The sequence below is a fragment of the Cyrtonyx montezumae genome, unplaced genomic scaffold (assembly GCF_038088225.1).
Source record: "Cyrtonyx montezumae isolate F1298 unplaced genomic scaffold, pur_monq_1.0 scaffold_0, whole genome shotgun sequence".
In the NCBI taxonomy this organism is placed as follows: domain Eukaryota; kingdom Metazoa; phylum Chordata; class Aves; order Galliformes; family Odontophoridae; genus Cyrtonyx; species Cyrtonyx montezumae.
Window position 1 is genome coordinate 40,869,003 of NW_027071824.1, and position 23,955 is coordinate 40,892,957.

Sequence of the window (23,955 nt, forward strand, 5' to 3'; positions counted from 1 at the left end):
TGTATTATTGAAACAGGTTGAGTGGTAACTAATTATTTGTAAATTCCTGAGTTAATTTAGAAGTAAGCTTGTTAATAATTCCTTATAACTTTTTGCCCTGTTATGTGTGAATTAAAAACTACATGAATAAAAACTGTTGCTGTTATACTCACTCAATTTTGAAAATACATGATCTAAAAAAGCATTGTTCTATAATATATCAGACTTCTAGGGTGATTTTACTACAAAGAAAGTTATATGCTTGGTTATAAGCTGATAAAGGTTATTATGTTAACAGAGACATAGAATCCATGTAGTTGGAAGGGACCTCTGTAGGTCATCTAGTCCAACTCCCAGTCAATGAACAGGGACACCCCAGCTAGATCAAGTTGTCCAGGGCCTGATCCAGAGTTGCCTTGAAATCCTCCAGGGATAGGGCACCAACTACCTTCCTAGGCAACCTGTTCAAGTGCCTCACCACCATTAATGTAAAAGCTTTTTTTCCTTATTTGTAACCCAAGGTTCACCAGGGCCTGTCTAGGTCCTTCTGGTGTGTCAGTCACATCTGAGAGCTTGGTGTCATCAGCAAGCTTGCTGATGGTGCACTCAAATCCGTCACTGATAGAGATATTAAAGAGTATTGGCCCCAGCACTGATTCTTGGGGGGCAACACTTGTCGCTGATCTCCATCCAGACATTGAGCCACTGACCACCACACTCTGGACTCAGTCCTGCATCCAGTTCTTTGTCAATTGAACAGTCCACCCAACAAATCTATATCTTTCTAATTTGGAGAGAAGGATGTTATGGGGAGCAACATCAAAGGCCTTACTGAAGTTGAGACAGATGACATCGGTGGCTCTTGCCATGTTCATTGATGCAGTAATGCCACCAAAAATGGACACTAGTTTGGTCAGGCAAGATTTGCCCTTGGTAAAGCTATGCTGCTTCTCCTGTATCACCTCCCTGCCTTCCATGTACCTTAACATAGCTAAATTGAGCAACATAAATTGAGTAACAAACTATTGTGAAATTTCAGTGCAGTTCACTGAAGTTCTCCTAGCTCATGACCTACAAAGTTTCATAGTAAGTCAGTATATTAGCATTAGTACTGTAAGAGTTTAATTGATACTGCTGCTATGTCCAGTTTTTAAACATATACTATGGAATGTTAATGGCCAGCTTCTTCATTCACCTAGGAAACTAGTACTTGTACTGGTTGGCACAAAACATGGTCTTCAATTCTACAGCTGCACCACAATTATTTTTCCCACCAGCAACTTACAGTAAGCCACTTGATGGTATATGAGCTATAAAATCTAGTTCTTCACATACATAGCCCCAGATTAGCATCTGTCTAATTCAAGAATGAATATTTGCATACAGGTTATTGTAGTGAATCATATTTATAAAATGTAAGGCTGGTATTAGCAGTAGGTATTCTTTGTTTCTTTGATTTTATTTTAAACAGACAGTTTGTAACTCAGGTACCAAAAATGCACTCTAATTAAGCTATGGTGATTCTTTTTTGCTTTACTGGAACTATTTAAAATGAGACTTCTACTATACTTTGGAAACACTAAGAGTTAAATTAGCTCTCCTCACCAAAATCAGTACAGTTGCTCTCCAACATGTATGCAGCTCTCCATCACTACAGGGTATTTTGTTTAGAATGTGGCTGAAGACATACTTCCCAGGGAAGCAGAGGGATAAAGAACCAGGGTATCTGTTAGATCCTGCTAAGGCCTGCAAACCTATAGGCAGGAGGCTGGACATGGCAAATGGTACTTCTCTTGTAGGCTTGCAGGGCCTGCAGCTAAGGCCAGGGTTCAGGTCTGATTGTGTCAGGCTTTGGATTAAGGACTATAGGGACTGAAGACCTATGTTTATCCTGGAAACTGTCAAGAGTGGTGCTGCTGCAAGCAGCAATGAAAGATTTATGGCAGATTACTGGGTATCTGGTGGTCACTGGGCTGTAGTTAGCTAAGATTAGTGTTATACTTAAGACAGCAGAGCTCAAAGAGTTTGCTTTTCTGATGCACTTAACAGTAGAAGCATAAGAACTGTGGTAAGGGTGAATTGAAGCAGCTTTATGTTCTGTCAGAGCTACTTGGCAATAACTGCAACTGCTGTGAATGAGGTTTAAGGTTATGTTTTGGTAGAGTATGGGGTGAAAGATGGATTTAATGATGGTTCCTCTGTGGCCTAGAGTGAGATCTGATGCTGGTAGTGTTGAGTTGCTTATAGAAGTTTCTAGGAAAGAGTGGATCTTGCACTGGTCAATTCTTAAATGGGACTTGAAGTTTAAGCAGTATTGTGTACTGGAGTCTCATCCCTGTCTTGTTGGGAGATGTCATTTCTTTCCACTGGTGTTGGGAAAGTATTTGTGTGTCCTACAGTATAAACAATGTTCAACTTTACTGCTGATTCTGCAAGACCTATAACAGTGGAAAATAGCTAATCCTGGGAGAAACAATGGCTTATGATAAGGCAGTTACAGATTACTTGCCTATTGCTAACCATAGGAAAGATATGTTAAAGTACTTGCACAGAGGCATGTTTGACACACATATTTTGACTGATGGTGAGGATGAGTTATAAATCTTTCAGCTTACATTTTGATACAAAATATACAATTTTGGCATTACTTTTGTAGTGGTTACCTACCTATTTTTGAGAAGCTGAAAGGTTTCACAAAGTCAATTAACACCTCTATGAAAATAAAGAAGACAACTTTTCTATGCCAACGAGCCTTTAGTAACAAATACTATTTTATTACTCACATGTACATTGTTTCATGTCCCTAATCAGTCTGCCCATATATTAATACCTCTGTCTATTTAATAATGTCTTTGTTCTTGTAGTATCCAATACACCTTGGGGGTGGGGGCTTGGGTGGCTTTATGGAACCAGAGAAAAATTCTAACATTGTTTCCCCATTTTTCTAACTTCAGAACACCTGACTGCTATTGCAAGATGGTATTTCAGAAAAGATATTTCTGTTTGGATGTTCCAGGAATAGAGCTATTCTTCTGTGTAAATGCAAAATATTTCATATCTTAAACAAGAAAAAGATTGTCTTTTTGTTTGGCAACAGAAAAACTCTGAGAGTTGGTCTTTTCTTTTAATCAGTAAGACAACTAAATTGTATTTGCTCCAATGCCCTTCACACTTAAACATCCCCAAAGCATCTGTGACAGAGAATATGTTTATGAAGCTTTGTAAGATCAAATAGAAGAGCTTTCCAGATTAATTTACTATTCTAAATGTAGTGAAACTCAAATATGTGGTACAAATGTACCTGTCATAAAACTTTTCAACTGCTTAATCAGAGAGGCAATGGTTTTGTCAACTAAATATTAGACCCATTAGTTTCATGCAAGAAATCATGGAATTATTGAAAAGTGACAATTTTATCATTAAATATGTACATGATTCTATTATTTAAACTTGGTAATATTCTTTATTTTTTTAATTTGTTGTAAATTAATAGCTAAAAAATGATTATTTAAAACCAAATCTGTTTGCTTTGCACTGCTTAAGCTTTTTAACAAAAGCCTTAAATATCATGTAATTTTTCTTTTTAACTGTTAGTAATGAGTTTGTGTTCAAAGAGAATATTTCAATAAGGTGAAAACTTTAGTATGAAATTGAAAACTTAACATTTTTAATAAAACAATACAAAATACTTAACAGGGATTCTGAAATCCAAAAGATCATTATATAATATTTACTTGCCTTAGTGTGGAATATGGAAGTCCACAGAAAGGTTTTGTCATTGTTATTTTTTTTTCTTTTTTAAAGAAAATGAAATAAAATAACAAAACTGTTAGAACTCTAATGGTAGCAGCCAGGGTGCTATTGGACTGACTTATCAATGTTCAATTGTCTTCAGTATCAATTAAGATGCAATGCTACTTCATATTCACGAAGTGTGCAATAACAGTCATGATGATTCATAAGATAAAAAAAGTTCTATCTGCCTTAAAAAAAAATAATAATAACAAAAGTGCAATACTTTCCCCAAGCTCCCAGGTTGCTAGTTTTCCTCAGGATAAGAGGGAAAAGAGCAAGACACACAAAATATAGGAAATATAGCTGAAGATTAAAGTGTCATAATTTTATTCAACTTTTTGATTTAATGCATTTGGAAAATAATAAGTAGAAATAAGTAATATAATTATGAAAACATGACACAAGTTATTTAGGAATTTACTAAACCCATCAATATGATATTCTTCAGAAAATAAAGTAATGCTGAGAAAGCTTGAAATTAAAACAAAATCTGGATTCATATGAAGTGGTATTTTTAACGTAAAAAGGTGTTAATCCTTGTTTGATTGCCACATATTGAAAATCTGGATACACATTTTCTTTATGCTGTAAACATGCTGTTTTTTATTCATTTAAGCAATGAATGAACAGAACTATGGGTACATAGAAGAAGCGATGTTGTCTTCTTACCTGAGATTATTGCATACTCCTATTGAAAAGGAACATAACTTTTTAGATGGTTAGCCTCCATTTATAGTGCAGCAATTAGATAAAATCAGTTTGTTTAAAAATATTTTTTTAACCAATGCATCATTTATTTCTGTACTGGATAGAACTGGACCAAAATGCCATACAATATAAATAAAATTCTATATTTGACCTCATTCACTCAGACAAAATAACATGGAAGAGATGAAGTATAGACAAGAACAAAGCTCTGCAGACAATAGATGTTCAGTATGAACAAAAAATGACAGAAACACTGCCTTTGTACTCTTCTCACCCAAGACAGATCTTGCTATCTTTGTGGCTTAATATTTTTCGTGAATGTGCAATTTGCTGTTTACAGTCCTAAGCCTGCTTTGTGGTGAATCTGAATCAAAAGGCTTCTTCAAAACAGCTGAGAGACAGAGTTAAGTTTGTGTGATTCTCATGCACACAAAAACAGTGTACTACTAGAAAAATAACTCTGAGAAACAACGTCTTAACTAAGGAGATATTATCAGGTTCCAGGAAGAAGCTCCCATTCTCTTTCATTCCAGGTGGATATTAAAACTAGTGCCAAATGAAAATTATTCTTTCCCATGATAGTCCTTTCCTAATACTTTCCAGTCCTCAGGGAGGTCTTGAGGCTCTCAAACAATTTTTGTGTAGTAACAATGCCCACTCAGCTGATTTCTAGACCTTTCCTCATCTCAGAGAAATCTACATACCCTGACTTTTCCTTTCAGAAAACAATGACTCCTTGCCTGTTTGATGGGGAAAGTCTGTGTTTTCCACTGTCAAAAATCACATTCCCAAGAAAAGTTTATTCTTTCAAGTAAAAATCTCAATCTTTTTTTTATGTTATTCAGATGGATAAATGCTCCTTAACGTGAGCACTCCATCATATAATTTCTATTTTCCCAAAGAATGTACCATTTCTACTTTAAGTAAGCTTTTGAAAGCAATGTTATAACAGTTAGGTTTCATAAAGAAAACTTAGTGTGTTCTTATATTTTGGATCTGTCTTCAATTAATTTATCTCTCAACTCCTTCATCCCTCAAGAATGTATGTACGTAATAGTTTGTTAACTTGCCAGCTTTGCCCGAAGCATGAACAGGACAGTTGGAGGCAATCCCCAAACATTAGATCCTCTCCTCCTAGAGAAAGGCTTTTACTAAAGTGCACTAGGAAAGACTTTGTTCTTATCCAAAATCTTGAACACAAGTTGCTGGTATAAGATCAAATCACTTCAATTTAGTTAATGTTCCCACCAGATTCTTTGGGACTTGTGAATGTGTATGGAATTGTGGAATCACGGAATCATTTGAGTTGGAAGGAACCATTAAAGGTCATTTAATCTATTTCCCCTGCAATGAACAGGGACATCTACGGCTAGATCAGCTTGCTCAGAGCCCCTTCCAGCCTTATCTTGAATGTCTCCACGGACATGGCATCCAGCACCAGATTGGACAATCTTTTCCAGTGCCTCACCACTTTTATCATATAAAAAGCTTCTTTCTTATATCCAATCTAAATCTACCCTCTTTTAATATGAAATCATTTCTCTTTGTCTCATCAGAACAGACCCTGCTAAGGAGTCTGTACCTTTCTTTCTTAGCTGCCCTTTTGATACCTGAAAGACTGCTATCAGGACCCCTAGGATCCATTTCTTCTCCAGGCTGAACAGTCCCAGCTGACAACCTGTCTGCAAACCTCAGTAAAAGTAATGTTAGAGACCAGATACGTGTAAAAGTAAAATGACCAAATACAGAAGTAAATTTCTGATTATGGAGAATGATGGAGAATTAACGTATCTGAGAGGAATCTGAGTATCTAAAATCTTAGAAAAAGACTGCTAATGAAAAGGTTGTAGGTAAGAAACACAGTTGGCAAAATCATACAAATGAAGAGAGAAACTGTGGGAATCAAAACAACAAAAAGCTGTAAGTAGTAAAATATCTAAATTTCAGCAGGAAACCAATGAACGCTGACGCTGTCATTTTCCAGCACATAGGTTTTATACATGGCAGGGCTTCCATCTGGCTGATCTACGTATGTGACTCTTACCTTTGCTTCAGATGTGGTCAGTGTGTCATGTCCTTGTTTTATACAGCTCAAAAACATACACAAAATACACAGATCTACTTCCTGAAGCAGAAGAGGGTTTGCCATTACTCTTTTACAGACTCAAGAAGTAAGAGCTGCCTTTAGGTTACCTAGTTTAACAGGAGAAGAACTTAGACTATAAAAGACGCCTGTTAAGAAAAAAAAAAAAAAAATGGCACAAGCACAGAAAGAGTAGGCAATACTACAGTAAGCACAAACTGCATTCCAGAAGAGAGAAAACATGAGAGAAAACTGGAATGTAGGAGGAAAAGAGAGGATCAAGAATAATTCTTAAGATTTCTGGTTTCAGGAGCCAAGTTAAGAACTGAGCTACTCATATGTGTACTGAAATCAGAAACAGGGAAATGAGAAACTTTTGGCAATAACCTCAAATAATGTTATGCCTCTGCTCAGGAGATAATAGAATCAAGACAGACATCTGAGTGGGAATTAAAAATGTAGATTTGCTAATATGCACATAGAAAATGTGGCTGAAATATATATTAATTCTAAGTTGTGATGAGATAAATATATATTATGAAGCCTATCATGGCTTCATTGTAGAGATAAGGAAAGAAGGATGTAAAGGCAGCCAAAAGTGATAACTGAACAGGTTGAAAAACATCTTCAGTCAATTCCTGGTTTCTAGCTCAACAGAAAGGCAGAAATGGAGGAACAGAGACTTACACTTATGTGTACTGAAATATTTCTTTCAACTGTAAGCATCATTTTAATTATAAGCATCTGTTATTGCTTTGTATGCTATTTAAGGAGGAATATCCTGTGAAAACTCATGTGCTGTTTTATTCTCTATCACCAGACCAACAGGATATTTAATTAGCCATTTTGAATTCATTTTACTCCAAAACAAACTTGAAATGCAGCTCCAAAAGTAATGCCTCCAATTTATTTCCATGGAAACCACTAGGAATACAAAGAGCAGAGTAACATGAAAATCCATCAACTTCAGCCTCATATTGGTTCTATATGTGCTGACAAACTTGCATATAGTGGTCTTTCTACTCCCACATGAGCTTTCGTGGGACCCACCTGGCTCAAACTTTGCAATGTTCCAGTGTTGTCACCACTTCCAATCCACTGTTGCTGACATTAAGCTCCACGTACACCAGTTTGCATGGATGAGCTGATCAAGCTGATCTCAGTTCTGTGGTGTCCCAGCCGTGAGTGGCCATCTGGAATGTTGTGTGTCCTCCACACTGTGATCATGACTGGTGAAACTCACCACTCATTGCCTAACTGTGTTCACATCCACTGTCTGGTCTCCATAAACATTCAGCAAGCACTGAACAAGTGCATGTCAGTGAGTGGGTGCCATTTACCCAACAACAAAGTCAATGACATACATTTGCTTCATATTTCCATGTCAGATGTCATTTTATCAGCCTGCCCCTCTGCTGCCATCTGTCACGTGGCATCAACACATCATGGGATACTGGTGGGAAAGTTCAGCCTCTACTGCCACAAGACCATTTGCTTCTGACATCATGAGCTAATATAATAAAACAGGAGGCATTACTTTCAGAACACATTTGTAGATTGACTTATGAAGTATCACTATAAATGGCATATGGGACTTTGACAGAGTGGTGCCTTTATGAGAAATTAAAGGTAAAGTTTTTATTTTTATTTTTTTATCCGTGTTGATAACAAAATTTGATTAAACCACTGCACCAAAGCAATACTCTAATAAAAAAAAATTACCTAATAACTCAATGCAGAAATACACTGTACATTTGTTTGAAAGCAGAATTCCAGTACTAAATTAATATGAGATTTTTCATCTTCTTTGATCTCAGATCTTTTTATTGCAAAGTTGCAGTGAAGTTCCAATACCTCCCAGATACTTTCAGAAAAGCTGTAGGAAGACTCCACAACAGATGGATCAGAAGCAAGTAAAAACAAGGCTGCCCAACAGCCCATTTGCAATAGAAATTTGAAGTATTTACAAAGTTAAATGGAACACTTTTGCTGGTAGGAATGCTGATTTTTATTGAACAAACCACTGGAAGCATGGAAAGAGATGAATATTAATAATACTAAAAAATAAGTTATTCCAGTGAGATAAACAATATGCCTCAATATTCTGAATACAAATATACAAGAACCTACCAGAAGTCTATGAATTAAAACCTCTGCAATGACCTGATGATACAGATGATACAAATCAACCAATTTTAAAGAATGCATCAGTCTTCTAAGAAAACACTGAGACTACAAATAGTCTACAAATTAAAAACCTATTAATCATAGGGCACAATAGGGATATACAGCAGAGCCAGCTCTAATCATTATTCTTAATTAAAGCATATTGTATAGTTAAAAAAAAAATAAAATCAGAAAACAATGCAATTAAAATCTATTGAAAGATGAGGTAACCATACAAGGGAAACAATGATATTTTGAAGAGTTAAATTAGCTGGAGGAAAATTTTAGCACCAATAACCAGTGTTCTCAAATGCTTCACTAAAAAACAGACTGAGCGACACGTGCTGTTACTCTGCCATCGTGTGGCGATGTAACTGCAGCTTTTAAACTGCTTCCCTGATGAGACTCCGCTGTCAAGAACACACGACTTTGAAAACATTATTGTTCTGAAGACATGAAAAAAATAAAAGTAAAACTAACTAACACACACACACACAAAAACAGTAGTCATTTAGCTATACTTCAGAAGACAGTGCTGGCATGTAAGATGCTGATCTCAGGATATCAAGTATCTTGCATGACTCGTTTCTAAGCTTATTAAAGGAGCTGGTAATTGACATCAGTCATTTTCGTGGCATTTCTTTTTTCTAATAAGTATCACTAAATTTCTTCTGTGAGTTGTCACATAATTTGCACAAGCTTCAACTTATGTGAAACAGATGATTTGCTCAGAACACCCAATAACAGAAGTTAAATTATATTTGTCTATCAAGAGAAAACAATTCACAAACAACTTCTGCCAGAATCCCACTGTATGTATGATTTACACTGAGCTGCGTAAATCGCCCAATTTCAAATCCACTTTCCAATTTCACGCTTTCAAGTGACACCTAGAGGCTGTCCCCTGAATTGGACAGATTTTACCCATCCATTGTCAGTTAAGTACTGATGAGAACTGTGATCCATTCTTCAGCATTTCAAAATTCCCACAATATTTTCAAATGCACTTGATATCTGCAAACTTTCTTATTGTAGACTATAATTACATCATCATTGCACACATCCCCTCCTGCTTCCCACACAAAGCAGATATCAGGTAAGTAATGGGAAACTTTCAATGTACAAGCTACTCCACTTGAAAGGTGAATACAGTGAGTGCAGCCTTTTTCATTCACTGAAGAATAAAATTCCATGAAGCCATGCAACCTTCCTTTTTCAAGAGTCTTGTTTTTCTCCAAACAGCAGAATAGGATTTGTGTGCTCATGTACGTTACTGGGTAGGATTTGGAATATGCATACTTTTCTTTGTTCATCCAGAGGTCATCCAAAATGCATCCCATGATTTCCTGAGCTGACAAAGTTCCCAGCTAGACTTCTTAGATGCTGCTCCTTTGCAGAAACAAGTGAAGTCTAAATCTTTTCCAAATACATTTGTGACACTGACTTTGTTACACATTGTAACATTCTGAGCTGTAGTGCAAAGGTCATTTGTAACTCTAAGAACTGCCTGATGTCAGTAGATCATGTAATGTGCTATGAAAAGCACATGGGAATATCTACAAGGCAAAGAGCCTTGCAGTGTGGCCATGGGAAGGCCAAACAGTGTTTATTATTTTTCCTAGTATGACGATAACTGCTACAAAACTACATATACTGATCCAAAAAATCTTCCATGGAGGCAGATTTCACTTCATTGAGATCAGACTGCTGACTGTGCTAGGATATCTGAGTGTGCACAATACATAGGCTGATTTGTGGGAAGGATGGTGCTTATGCAAAAGATTCACAGGCAACTGTGAAACTTCACAAGTGATCTCTAAGGTTAGAGTTCAAGAATGTACGTGGAAAGCTTTTAGGAGTCTTCACTACTCATTGTTTGATAATGGACTCCTAAACCTCACAGAACTTATAAATTGGGAGGAAAGGTGCTTAAATCCATCTATCTCCACCTGCTCCAGTTGATAAACAACTCTGCAGATTTTGTGAGTGAAGATGATTGTTTTTCAACCCATGCTAGTTTAGAATTAATATTATATGTCTGACACCAAATTTACTTTTAGAAGAATTGCAGCACACTGTCATGGACAACAATACTAAGCATCGTTTTCTGGAAAAGTTTGGCATATACTCCCACACACATTTTAATTCTCTGTAACCACATTAAGAAGTACTGCAAGAAAATACAAAGAATGAAGAAAACAGAAATACACGTGTAAACTTTGGTGTGATCTCTAAAGAAACTCTTAACAATTTAGAAGTAATTCTAATTACTCTAATTCTAATTGGTTTCAAGTTCTGGATAGATTTATTCCAAATGTCCTGATACAATCTTTCAGTGATCACAAAAACTACTCATGTAAGAGCCCAGTAAGAACCAGTAAAACTCCTCCTAACTCTACATATGAAAAGCTCTAGCTTCCATACTTGGATTTCTAATTTGGAGGCATTTGTAATGTATTGTAAGAAATTCAGCATTACAAAGATTTCTGCATTATCAGTAATAAGCAAAAGCAAAAAATGCACTTGTTATAGGCAACAGCTGTGCTACTACCTCATTCCATCATTCAAGCATTTGAGAATGGGGAGGGCAGGCAACTGGTGGAAAAAGAAAGCAGCATCTGCCACTGGTACTTGAGAAATAAGTAAACAATTTCAGAAGGTACATTCTTCTGACAGAGGGTCTAATTCTTGACAGAATCCTAGGCATGGTTCACTTGGGAACTGAAAATGTCATGACTGCAGCATCCATCACAAGTGTTACCTCACCTCCAGGTTGTACCAATGGCACCTGAAGGCTAATTTAACTTGACTGATTCTGAGCAGACACAGCCTCGTTCACCCAAAAGCTGCATTCACCTCCGGGGCTAACACAGAGACTCTTCTGACAGCTGAGGGAACTTGGATAGCCACCATTTAATTATTTTACAACAGTTCGGACAACAGCAGTGAATCATTTGCTGTTCTAGGAGAATGAAGCATTGTCAAAAGACCTAAACCAGGCAGGAAATATTTCTGAGTACCTGCATCATTTCAGGACTTTCTTTTGTACCACTGTTTGCATTTGCAAGAGCTGATGTCTGTACTACAGGGCTTATGAAAAGCCTCCTGACTTTCACAGTTATTCTGATCTCAAAAGAACTGTTACAGCCTTCTGAGATGTTTTTAAATGGATGCTCCAAACGGTTTCCCCATCACTATGGCTTTTCACACTTTTAAAACAAAAGCTTCCACGTTTTCTGTGGTCCTTTATTCATAAACTTGTCCCCATACTAAAAATGTAAGGGTCTGAGCAGACGTGGAGGCCTCGGTAATTACTGACTTGTGTGTTTGTAAAAGACACCCCCAGCCTAACAGGCACGTTCGCAGGCTTTCGTAAGGCTGGAATGCCTCTCCCCCTTCCCATGCCCAGCCACGCAGAGTATGGGGTCCCGCTGGCGGGCAGCCCCGCCCCGCCCCCGCCAGCTCAAGGCGCCCCGCGGGAGCCACCATCGCCGTTGAGACGGGCAGAACACGGCTGCGCATGCGTACAAAGAGCGGCCGAGCCAACCCCGCTCTACGCAGGCGGGGATCGCTTTCGGCGGAACCACCGCGCGGCGCTGCGGGGGGGGGGCGCGCGCGGGACGAGGAAGAGTCCACTGATGGGGGAGACGGGGTTACCGCAGCAGTCGGTTTGCTGGCCGCGCCGGTGCCGCCGAGGCGGACGGGCCCGACGTGAGTGATGTTCTCGTGCCGCGGGCGGGCGGGGAATCGGCGGGGAGAGGCTGGCTGGGGTCTGGAGGTGGGCAGGCTGGGAGCCGCCCCTGAGCCGCTGCTGTCCCTTGCCTGTCGGGGCTACGGCTGCGGACGCGGAGCGCGCTGTGACGCAACCGTTGTCGCGCCCGTGCGGTGCTTGGGGTCCGGCGGGAAGCATTAAGAAACTGCATCGAGAAATACCCTCGTTGTAGATGTAGAATATAGTGACTCGCTGTACTGCAAATGTTAAAAGAACGGAAACTGATGGAGGACCAGGTTTAGAAGTACTCGTGAAATGTTGGAGAAGAGCGAGTTGATTGATTTTCTGACAGGTCTCCGTTGGTTCTTGTGCGACTTCATGATTTAGTATTCCTGGTTATTCCTTATGGCTGGAATATGCTACTGTTCCCAAATGCGTACCTTTGACATTCTTAGGTTGCCTTATGTTATTTAACACGGAAAGAATTAAATCTGGTCAGACAACAGTATGTTTTGCCGCATTAATCTCAGTGTGTTTATGCAGACTGGGGGCTGGTGGTTGTTGATCTCTAATGCAAGATTAAATCTATCCTATTTTAAGGTGATGTTATACAGGGTACACAGTTCTTATCCCTGTTTATTAATGATCTATTTTTGCACCAGTCTAATAGTTGCTTTAACCATGTCTGATGTCATATAGTTCTAAACTAGAAATGTATGTAAAAGAAAAGCACTTTTATAGGATTTAATCTCAATTTTCTTTAGGTAAGATGATAGTTTTTTTTTTTTTTTCTGAATGCTCAGAGGTAAATGGAAAATGATGCACTCCCTGGTGAGTTTGGCAGACCTATGCATTTCACAGAGACTACTGGTCATGTGAGATGAGCCCGCCTTGGGAAAAATATTTGCTCCATTATGGAAAAGTATCTGCAAAATTAATTTATCTGCAGGTTTTTGTTGTTGTATGACTCACTTATCCTTTGGCTACAAAAGAAATAGGTATGCACTTTACTTACTGTGTTGCTTTGCTCTATGTCATCATAATGACAGGACAAGAAGGAATGTCCAGAAGTTGCGCTGGGGAAGATTTAGATTAGATTTGAGGAAACATTTTTTCTCTGAAAGAGTGGTCAGGCACTGGAATGGCCTGCCTTGGGAGGTGGTTGAGGCACCATCCCTAGCGCTGTTCAAGAAGCGTTTAGATGAGGTGCTGAGGGATTTGATTTAGTAGTTCAGTGGGTAGGGATGGTGATAGGAGGATGGTTGGACTAGATGATTTTGTAGGTCCTTTCCAACCTACTGTATCTATGAATCTTGTAGTTTTTGTTCTTGTGAAATGAACTTCATTGTTTCATTTGATTTTGTAATTATATTTTTTGAAGAGGTGGTCGAAATCAGTAAACTAATCATAAAAGAATCTTACATGTTCCTGCCACTCACAGTGAATGATTAAAGTGTTAGTACGCTAGGTTTTATAATTGTATTGTTTTCTACTCCTTCGAATTATTGATTTTCCTAGTTGATTATGAATTATACTTTAAAAATAGCCATTTTGTATAACAGTATAAACTTCAAAGGCAGGTGTGCTTTAACATTTTCTGTTCTCATTCCCTGTAAGAATGAGGCATTGCTGTTACTTTCAACAGTCACTGCTTAATTGTGCTGGTGAAGCTTTGATCTGCAAGTAGAAATATTTTTAGTATGGGATAATATTTGTACCTTGTGGGTGAAAGGATGAAGCGTATTACAGAACAGATCATTTCCTGTGGAGTCACCCTGGTTGTGCTTGGGCATTTCAAACGTTGTTAGGCTGTTGGATGCTTAGTACACAAAACTAACGACATCTCGCAACTGACTAAGCAGCACTTGTTTAAACTCAAGCCACCCCATGCTTTCCCTATTTTTTTCTTCTTAATTTGGTTTGATTTTGTCAGCTGGCAGACCCAGCTGCTGTAAGTAACAAACTTGAACTGGCTGAAAGCTTGTAGCCTGTGGGGGTTAAGGAAGGAGCAAATAACACTGAAAGAGACAGGAGGGATCTGAGAGTAGCATAGTGCATATGCTCAGACCCATAATCTATATTGACTCCTAGTCTGTATGGAAGCGTTGTTCAGGAGAGTGCTAGGTGGCTTAGGCTGAAGCTGCTCAAAGAGTTAATCAGCATAGCTTGGTAATGTTTACTTTTACATCTTAATTTAGTACAACTGGTGTATTTTGGGCCCTGGGAGTGTGTGAGCGGTGTCTGACAGGCTATATACTAAGGACTTGGAGGTATTGCCTGATCAACTATTGGAGTGGTAGGTAGGGATGGTAGTGTGTTGCATGGATGGCCCTGGGAAACATAGGTCATAGGAAGGTAGGTTTTCTTAGTTCTACCGCTTTCAAAATAGCTTTTTGTATTGTACAACTGCTCTGCTTACAAGGAAGCAAAATTGCTTCTGACATGTTCTTGGCAACACTGGGCAAAGTATTTGCAGGAGGAACTACTAACTTGTGCAGGAAAAAAAAAAAGAGTTGAACTCACCCAACTGTGATGATTTAGCTCTGGTTCCACCCCTTCTGGTCAGATGGAAAGCACAGGTGTAAACAATTTACCAGTGCTTCCTGGGTCAGCCACACCCCTTCACCAGGTGCTCTATCACCAGTTCAAGCTGTGACCTAACAGTTCCCCTACAACAACATTCTCATTATTCTTGATGAAGAGATAAATCTACATAATGTTTTTATTTGCTTTCTAGCTTTGTTTGTTTTGCGCTTTCAAGCTTTTCTCCCCAACCAGGAGTGCATAATGTTTTCTTTAAATAAATAAGTTTAATGTAATTGCTTGTCTACTTCATACAAAATACGAATGCTTAATGTAAACAAAATGTTTATAGAACTGCACTGAAGTTAGATTTGCTAACAGCTGTGAATTCTTTTCATTGCAGGCCATCAGTTGGCTAAAAATGGGTCTTCTTTAAAATGCTATCAGGTAGGAATCTGATGAGGAAAGTTTCAATATTTTAACAGCTTCATATAACATGCGCAGTAGGGGTGTGTGTTTATTCTTTGACGGCTCCACTACTAAAGTACTTGGCTGTTCAGAACTATCTATTTAAGTTGCCATCGCTTTTTTTCTTTATTTCTTTCAAATAACAAGCATCGGATGCAGAGAATTTAGTTTTTATATCTGACAGCAGAGATCTTGTCAGAATTTAGAGGTACTTATTTCTAGTCTGTCTGAAAGACCTGTGCTCATACATGATATTAATTAGTACACGTTCAATTTGTAGCTTTAAGGCTCTGGACCAGTTATGTAAATTAAAGTTACTGAATACTTTGGAAAAAATTGATGAATTCTGAGGAGGAAGCAACTGTTGTGTTGAGTCACCTTTAACTGAGGTCTGAAAATGCCAACAGGTAAGAATATTTGTGTTTGGTTTCTAATGTGTATTTTAATAGATGGAACTACATGATGGAACCGCTTCTGTTGAGCTTTCCGTGCTGTGTTGCTTTTGTTTTTAGTCTGTGGTTGTATTTGGCTTTCAAAGTATTGGTTTTTTTTATTTTTGTTTGTTTGTTGTGTCTGCTTCTTTAAATATCTTAATTACAAATATACAATTACAATTATTACAATTATTACAATTAATTATAAATATGCGATAGCTGAGGATGCAGTATCCTTTTCTGGAGGTGTCCTGGATTGCATTTTTAATCATATAGCTACAAGTTAAGCATTACATAGGTGTGGGGTGGCAGGGCTAGAGCACCTGCTACTTCAAGGGTTGAAATGCTTCTGAAAGCAATGTCATGATTCACAGAAAGGCAGAGGCTTTTAACCCTAGTGATTTCAGGATCAGCTGCCTCTTGCAAATTTGTTTCAGGCTTGTTAAGAACTCAGAACTGCTCCTTCTGGGAATTGTATGCTAACCTGCACTGTGTTTCTACTCATAAGTGATGAAGGCAATCATTTGTACTCTGCTTTGGCTAGCCCACGGTCTTTTGCTGATCCAAACAGTGCTGCTTTCAGCAATGAATAGCAGCCATATGTGTTTGTACCGTGTTGCCAAGTGATCCTCTTGCAGTTTACACTGTCAGTGGAAATTCTTAGCTGAACACTAAGTACATTTCTTGGTAAACTTTCCTGATGAAAATAATTACTGCCTCCTATCATGTTAAAGCACTTTCATAGGAAAAGTGGGTTTTGAATCATAGTCTGGTTTGCTTTTTCACAGTTGAAAGTGAGGCAAAGGCAAAAACCAAAGTTCGATTTGAGGAAATCTTCAGACGTCACGCTGGCCTAACAGATGAAAAGAAATCAAGGAAAAAGAAGTTCCACTCTCAAGAGAATATTGTGGTAAGTTTGAATGCATCCAAGTTTGGTTAGCTACCTTCCTTAACAGAAAAAGACAAGGAGAATGTAATTTAGAAAAGAAATAGTTTATACATTGAATGAAATGCTTATGTGCCTTTTTGCTTTAATATGGGTTTTATTTATTGTTTATCCACCAGAAGTTGATCCTTTTACTTAAGCAGCATGTCAGAATTAGTTGCTGTGTAACTTTGGAAAAGAGTAGGTGATATACTCAGGCATGCATTCATTTGAAGTCTGTCAATACTTTTTTTCCATTATGGTTCTTTTTTTTTTAAATTGTTGCAATATTCACATTCACCATTGACTTCAGTAGGAATTTGACGGATAGAACAGTGTAGAATTGTAGCCATAACACTGTTTGGTTTTGAGAGTAATACAGGTGTGAATTGAGAACTGATGAGAACTTAGCTCATCATCAGTTTCATTCCCCAAAGGTCCCTGTATAGGAATTTACAAACAGTATTAAATGACACTTGCAGTGGGTTTGTTTTTATTTCCATGATCAGCATCTTTCTGCACATGCTGAACTTTGTTTCTTTGTGTGTTGTTGTGTGTGTGCTTAAGCAGTACACCCATTTTGAAGCTCGTGCCTTAGCTTTTAACTTACAGGTTAGGAATGCTTCTATCAACACGACTGCATGGTTATATGCCACAAACAGAGAAGTCATCTCTCTCATTAAAGGAACCTGAAAGATTCCTCTATCGTAACATTTTTCCTGAAGAGAAATGTAGTGTTATAGTCCTATAAAATCCCAGTTATTGATGATGATTGGCATTTCCAAGGAAAGAAATCTGCTTAAGTTTTAATATATTTTGTTTTCTTTCCGTTAGGTTGTATGCTGTCCATCTTTTTTTCTTGCAGGTACATCTATTCAGTATGTTGCAAGTGAAAGTTCATTCTTTTGTAACTTGTTAAAGACAATGGAATGCTATTTTACATCATCTCAGATCTTTACATATATTTGTTATTATGTAACTGCTAAATATACTTATAGATAAAAGTTAATGTTGTCATACAGAAATATAGTTTTGTCTTGATCATCTGAAGCTAGTATTTCTATGGACATGCATATATGCATGTACTTTGTGAAGCTTGGAGCACATATTAGGTAGTCAGTAGTATGTACAGAAAATCAGTGTGATGTTTAAAATATTTACAAAAGTGTCATGCTCTGCTGCCACGTTAACTACAGGAGTAAATGATTCTATTTTTAGGTTTACTTCAGTAGCAAAGAAGGGAAACACAAATGGGCTGCAAGCATCTGTGCTGAGATGTTGTGTATTACAGGTTTTGAAACATAGTGTGCAAGCATTGCCACAGTTTTCAACTAGTAACAGTTCAAGAAATTGAGTGTCAAAATGTCCTTTTGAATATCTCAGCCATATTTATGTTTTGAATGGTGCCTCTCGACTGCTTACATAGTCTCTGATGCAGTCAGTGGCAAGTTTTACTATGGCCCTGTTCTAGTTACAAGGGCTATCAAGTGAAGATCACCAAGCACAGTAGTGCCGTTCTGAAGAGAAATACATGCAGTGGGTGAAGGTTCATTCTACAGCAAAGCTCAGTGCATTACTGGTTATTAAATTTCTTGAGTGATCAGTCAGAGCTAATGAGTCCTTGCAAGGTTACCAGCATTTCTGAAACAAGACTTCTGCAGAAGGATGCTAAAAGGACTGCTGACATAATAACACAAATCTTTTGCAGCACAAATGTAGCTATATAAATATCCTGACACTGACAGGTGACAGGGATAGACGTAGTTGATCTTTAAGGTCTCTTCCAACCTAAGCCATCCTATGCTTCTGTGAAACATGATTTTTTAAAAAAGTTTTTAACTTTTAAAGATGATGTGTCTTTGAGCACGTAATTGTATATTCATGTGCAATTATATACTACTCACATAAAAATCTTAAGCTTACATTGGTTTTCAAATGGTTCTGATGTAGAAACGCTTTGGAAGTTTTGGAGTTAGCTAGAAATGCTTGAAATAGAATGATGGTGAAGTGAAGCTGAAGTTAATACATACAAATAAAGAAACATTTTTAGTATTAGTGTGTGGGAATCTGTAGATTTAAACCAACCAGAATGCTAAAAAAAAAAAAGACAAAACAAAACAATGAGAACAATGCATATTGAAACCTGGCACTGATAGTTTTGAATGTTTCCTTAAATTCTGTCAAAGATGTAAGAGCTCAGGTTGATATTTTCCATGCTGCATTTAGGTAGGAATTTCTGTAAATGCTTCAGCAAATACCTTTCATTTCTTTGTGAGAAATAAATGTTCGTGAGAAAGTAAGAGAAGGAGATGGTGATGTTTGTCTGATTCTCTTCCAGCTTTGCTCACATTGTTTAACAACTGTATAGAGTTTTTGATATCTTTAAGTAATGTGAAATTCATCAGTGGTGTTTGCCTTTGTGCTGCATACTTGCACAAATTGTTTCCCAGGTTTGATCAGAAACGGGTCCTGGCTGAGAGCATGTTTCCACTTGTCCCAGACTGCTGCTTTTGTCCTTACTGAACCTAGCCTTTCTTAAAGTGATAAAACCTTTCCCCTCGTCCTCTGTTTTCTTGAGACCTGCACCATTGGAACTGCAGGAGTCTGCTGTGATTTTAAGTGTCAGAAGTGATGGTAAATAGACTGCTTGCCTGCTGCATTTGGTGTTACCTGTTGGCTGGAGAGAAAGGAAGCAGTGTGACTGGAAGGGGAGAGGCTGTGACAATAGGACATGATGAATTTGAAGTCACAACTGATGGGAATTAAGGGATTGTAATGCAAATGGTATAGATGTCAGCTGTGGCCTGTGAAAGGTCTGCTTTTCAGCTTAGTCACCAGAGGTGCAGTGTATGAAGCCTCAAGACAGGACTAAAAAAGCAATCAGTTGGGACACAGGCAGAAAAGGAATTTGTTAGTAACCATTTCAAGGCTAACAGTCGATGCACTTATTTTTTTTCCCAGTTGTACCTCTTATTACAAGTTATTAGAATGTGCTAAATGTCAGATCAAACAATGATTTAATACGGATCTAAGGTATTAAATCCAAGCAAGGATTTAATCAATCTATGTCAGAATAGATTTTGTGGTAGAAAAGAGGATATGTAACTTTAAGTCCAAAAAGTTTTCTACCAGGTGACAAACAAAACTTTGAGGCAAGAAGTTCTTTCCTAGACTGCATTTTAACCGGCTGATAATACTGAGATGAGCACACATTGATGAGACATAAATTCAAAGCAGGACTGCATTATGCATCCATTTCAGGCTTTTTATTTACTACCTCACTGCAAGCAAAATCAGTGGCCAACTCAGCCCTTCAGTGAGTTGGCAAGTACCTGTTCTTTTTCTTTCAAGGTCTGTCTGTTTTATGGGAAGGCATTCAGTTGCTTCTATAACGCTTGATATCATAGGCAAAAGCAGTTTGTGTGTTTCCAAGATCCACGCACGTGTATTTGAGAAGTCTTTTTTAAGAGACTGTTGGGTGTCAGCTCTGGAGCACAGGTGCGAAGTGAAAAGTAGCTGAGCTTGTCTTGTGTGTCAGCCAGCCTGCATGTGTTTATCTGGCCCATCTCTCTCCTGCCAAATCAGCTGCACAAGCAAACCTGTCCTTAGGGCAGGTGGCTTCCTCTGCCTGGTTATCCTTAACGTGGCAGTCCTGGAAAAAAGCCATCTTGCTTGTTCAGTGTTATAAGCTAGGGAGGTCAGGCTCAGTTGTGTTGAAGTTACTCCAGAGGTGTGACTGTCCTCTGAGCTGCTTTTCTGAATGAGATGCTTTTTCTAACTTGGATCAAGTATGTTATACATAGACAATTGCTCTTAGCTTATCTCCTGTGGTTCTGCATTTCAGATGATCTCTATACTAGCTTCCTGTCATCTGTCCAGTGCTTAGTCTGATGCAAGTGATGTTTTAATTACTTTTTGCAATTAAATAATATGTATAGAACATGTGACCTGAGTTAAGATCACATTGTCTGAGTCTAAGGAACTTGTGTCACAACAGCTCATGAAACACAGCTTTGTGCTGCCTGCAGTATTTTTTAATGTTCTTCGAATTTGCTAAGGTTTTGTAATTTTTTAATCTCTTAATGAGTATATTGTTTTTTGTTTGTTGATGTCAATTTTAAACTCTTTTTATAAAAAGTCTGCATACTGCATTTTTATGGACAACTGATCTTGTTTGTAGGCATAATAAATAAAAGGTTCTAGTAAATACTCCAAGCGGGCTTTTGCAAAATCCAGATTTCTTTTAGGAATCAACTCTTGCCACAGCTCTCCAAGCACTGCTCCAGCATGGGTCCATACCATAGCTCCTCAGGCACTGTTCCAGCCCAGGTCCCCATGGGCAGCAACTCTTCCAGCCCTTTTGCTCTACTGCAGGCCCCTCTCCATGGGCTGCACTTCTGGCTTGGGCTGCTCCTGTGCCAAGGGCTGTACCTCCTGCAGACCACATCTGCTGCTGCACTGTGGGCTGCTCCATGCGGTGCCCATTGACTGTAGGGAGACAGTCTGCTTTTCTGTGGGCCTCCCCTGGTCTGCAGGGAGCTGCTGCTCTGCACCTGGAGCACCTCCTGCTCTCCTCCTACCTTGGGGGCTGCAGGGCTGTTTCTCTCACATTTCTCACTATCTTCCAGCTGTTGTTGAACAATGCTTTTTTTTTTTTTTTTCAAACCTGCTTTCACAGGAACACAACCAGCATCGCTCATGGCTGGGCTCTGGAGCAGTGTCTGTTGGAGCAGCTGGATCTGGCTGTGATCTGACATGAGACAGTGCTGAGCTCTGCTCACAGAGGCCCCCCCTGCAGCCTCCCCACTACCAACGCTTTGCCTTGTAGGCTCAGTACAAGGCTTAGTGAAGTAACAATCTATCGAAGGCTAACAATCAGCATGACCTGATTTGTGGTCCCTGTAATGTCTTAGCAATTGCAGGAGTGCTTTAACATATATTCCCTTATACTCTGCAGTTAAAGCCTATCCGTAGAGATTTAGATAAGGAGGTAGATAATCTATTATTAAACATTATCTTACTTAGTTTTTACAAAGCTTTAAAGATTTTTTTCAAATCTTTAGATATGTTTCAAGTTATCTATATGCACATCCTCTTCAATCATTGACTTATGAATAAAGAGCATGTTACCAGTATGAGCAAGAGAACGATGAAGGCACAAGACAGCCTTTTTCATGATTAAATATTGAGATAAACTATTTTTAGACACAGGGAGCTAATAATAGATATACCTACTGAAAAGGTATATGAATGGGTTTAGGTTTTTCTGATGTGTTTGATGAACGTGCTTATCTTCCAGACACTTTTTTTTAAATTCATTTGTATTTTATTAGAATAACATTGCTTAATACATAGAGTGAGGAATTTTAGTTAGTGCACTTAAAAACTTTATCTCAGCCAAGGAAAAAGTTTTTAAATAGTTTTGCAGCTTCTTTCATGTATGTTCTTTGTGTTTTAAAATCAATTAGTAATGTGTCCTATGGAGACTGCAGAGAATTTTATTTAAGGAAGCAGAGTAATTGAACCACAGTGACTTTATAGAAGATATATTGAGAAACAGCAGTCTATTGAGCTTCTTACAGAGCTGGACTCCAGTTACTTTCTGTGGTGTTTATTGTAATTTCATTGTCAAACCTTGGCAACTAACTTGCAGTGAAAAATACTCCAAGCAGCCAAGCCTGAAGCTTGTCTCTACCTTGTATTTTAGATGAATGAAAATGTTTGTTTTCATGCTGCATGTTGTTTCCAAGTCTGTCATAGTGTAAAGCATGCTTATGGAGTGAACTTGCTGGTTTCTTTTTTTGCCAGATATACACGAGTCATTTAAAAAAATAGTGAAACTATACTGAAGGTGAGGTGCCCAAATACACTTACTTTTTCCAGTGTGAATTATCTGTTTCAGTCTGTCATTTGCTAATTTTTGAACACGAAAACAATTACATCAATGATTTTGCACTATGTAATGTTGCTAAAGAGGTAACATGAAGTAGTATGTTCATCCTTACACTTGTAATAAAATTGTTCTGTTTTATATTCTTTTGATTTATAGCTTGACACTTTTAGAAGTAATAGTGATCTAACGAAAGGAAGTGGGAATGATGAAGCAATTATAAACAACACGTACAATCCTGAAGAAGAGAGCCCTCGATTTACAAAAAATAAACTCAGAGAGAAAGCATCAATTGCAGAGAAAATAAATAATGATGTTGTTAGTGGAGAGGCGAACAAGCAAACAAAGTCTAACAAGAAGAAAAAGAAACTGTTAGAAGAACAATTTAATGAGGAAGAAAATCTATGTGAAGCTAAATTGGAGAGTTTTGAGGCAAAGATTAATGATTTTCCAAGGAAAAAGACAAAAAGTAAATCACAAACAGATGTACCTCATCAAGAAGGTAATGGCAAGATGAAAAATTCCTTCACAGAAGTGAGAAATGAAACTGAATTAGAAGAGGAGGAAGATCTGATTCAAGCCTACATGTTGTATTTGGGTGAGAATGAAGTGAATGCAATTAAAAAGAAAATAAGAATGAAACTTAAAGAACAGATGTCTGAATTCACCTCTACTGTTCAAAGCCATGAAGTTGAACTGAGTGATGAAGTGGGCAGAAAGAAGAAAAAGAAGAAAGAAGCCACAGTTGCTTGTGAAGCTGAAACAAGGTATTGTGATAAGTGTACCATTTGTGTATGAATCTTAGCAACATATTTCATATTAAGACAGTCTATCAGGGAACTTTTGCATTTATATTTTATGTGAAATAACTGGATAATTCCATTAGGAAATAGGTGTTACAAACAGTGTTTCAGAACTCGGTTGACTTTAATACTAGACTTACAGGTTTTGTATCTTACAATTTTTCCTTCTTAGATTTATGCATATTACATACGACTTTTCCATATGCAATGAAATACTATTGCTGACAGTAATACTGTTTTTACAATTGCAGTGCAATGTCCCTTTCCGAGCTACAGGATCATCCAACAGAAGGTCACAATGAAAATCATTTATTGGAAAGTGGATTTGTATCAGAAGGACAGAACCTGGAGGAAGGCATGGAAAAGCAGAAACCTAAAGTAAAGAAGATTAAAAAGAAAACCAAAAAAGGTCTGCCTGCAAAAGGAATGGTGTGCTGCTATGTCCAAACTACTTTGTTGTTGCTGTTTT

At 38.0% G+C, this 23,955-nt stretch overlaps 1 protein-coding gene across 3 annotated transcripts in view; it reads left to right on the forward strand.

Moving 5' to 3' along the window:
* Nucleotides 1-12,319: 12,319 nt before the first annotated feature.
* The window catches only part of AHI1 (Abelson helper integration site 1), an 82,293-nt gene continuing 70,657 nt past the window's right edge, over nucleotides 12,320-23,955 (forward strand). For 2 of the 3 annotated variants that reach the window (XM_065733287.1, XM_065733296.1), the window contains exons 1-5: nucleotides 12,320-12,442; nucleotides 15,715-15,841; nucleotides 16,657-16,778; nucleotides 22,843-23,450; nucleotides 23,738-23,895. In XM_065733287.1, coding sequence (XP_065589359.1) covers nucleotides 15,832-15,841; nucleotides 16,657-16,778; nucleotides 22,843-23,450; nucleotides 23,738-23,895 — 898 coding nt within the window. In that variant the 5' untranslated portion in view covers nucleotides 12,320-12,442; nucleotides 15,715-15,831. The remainder of the gene's footprint in view (nucleotides 12,443-15,714; nucleotides 15,842-16,656; nucleotides 16,779-22,842; nucleotides 23,451-23,737; nucleotides 23,896-23,955) is intronic. The other variant, XM_065733305.1, reaches the window with a different exon arrangement.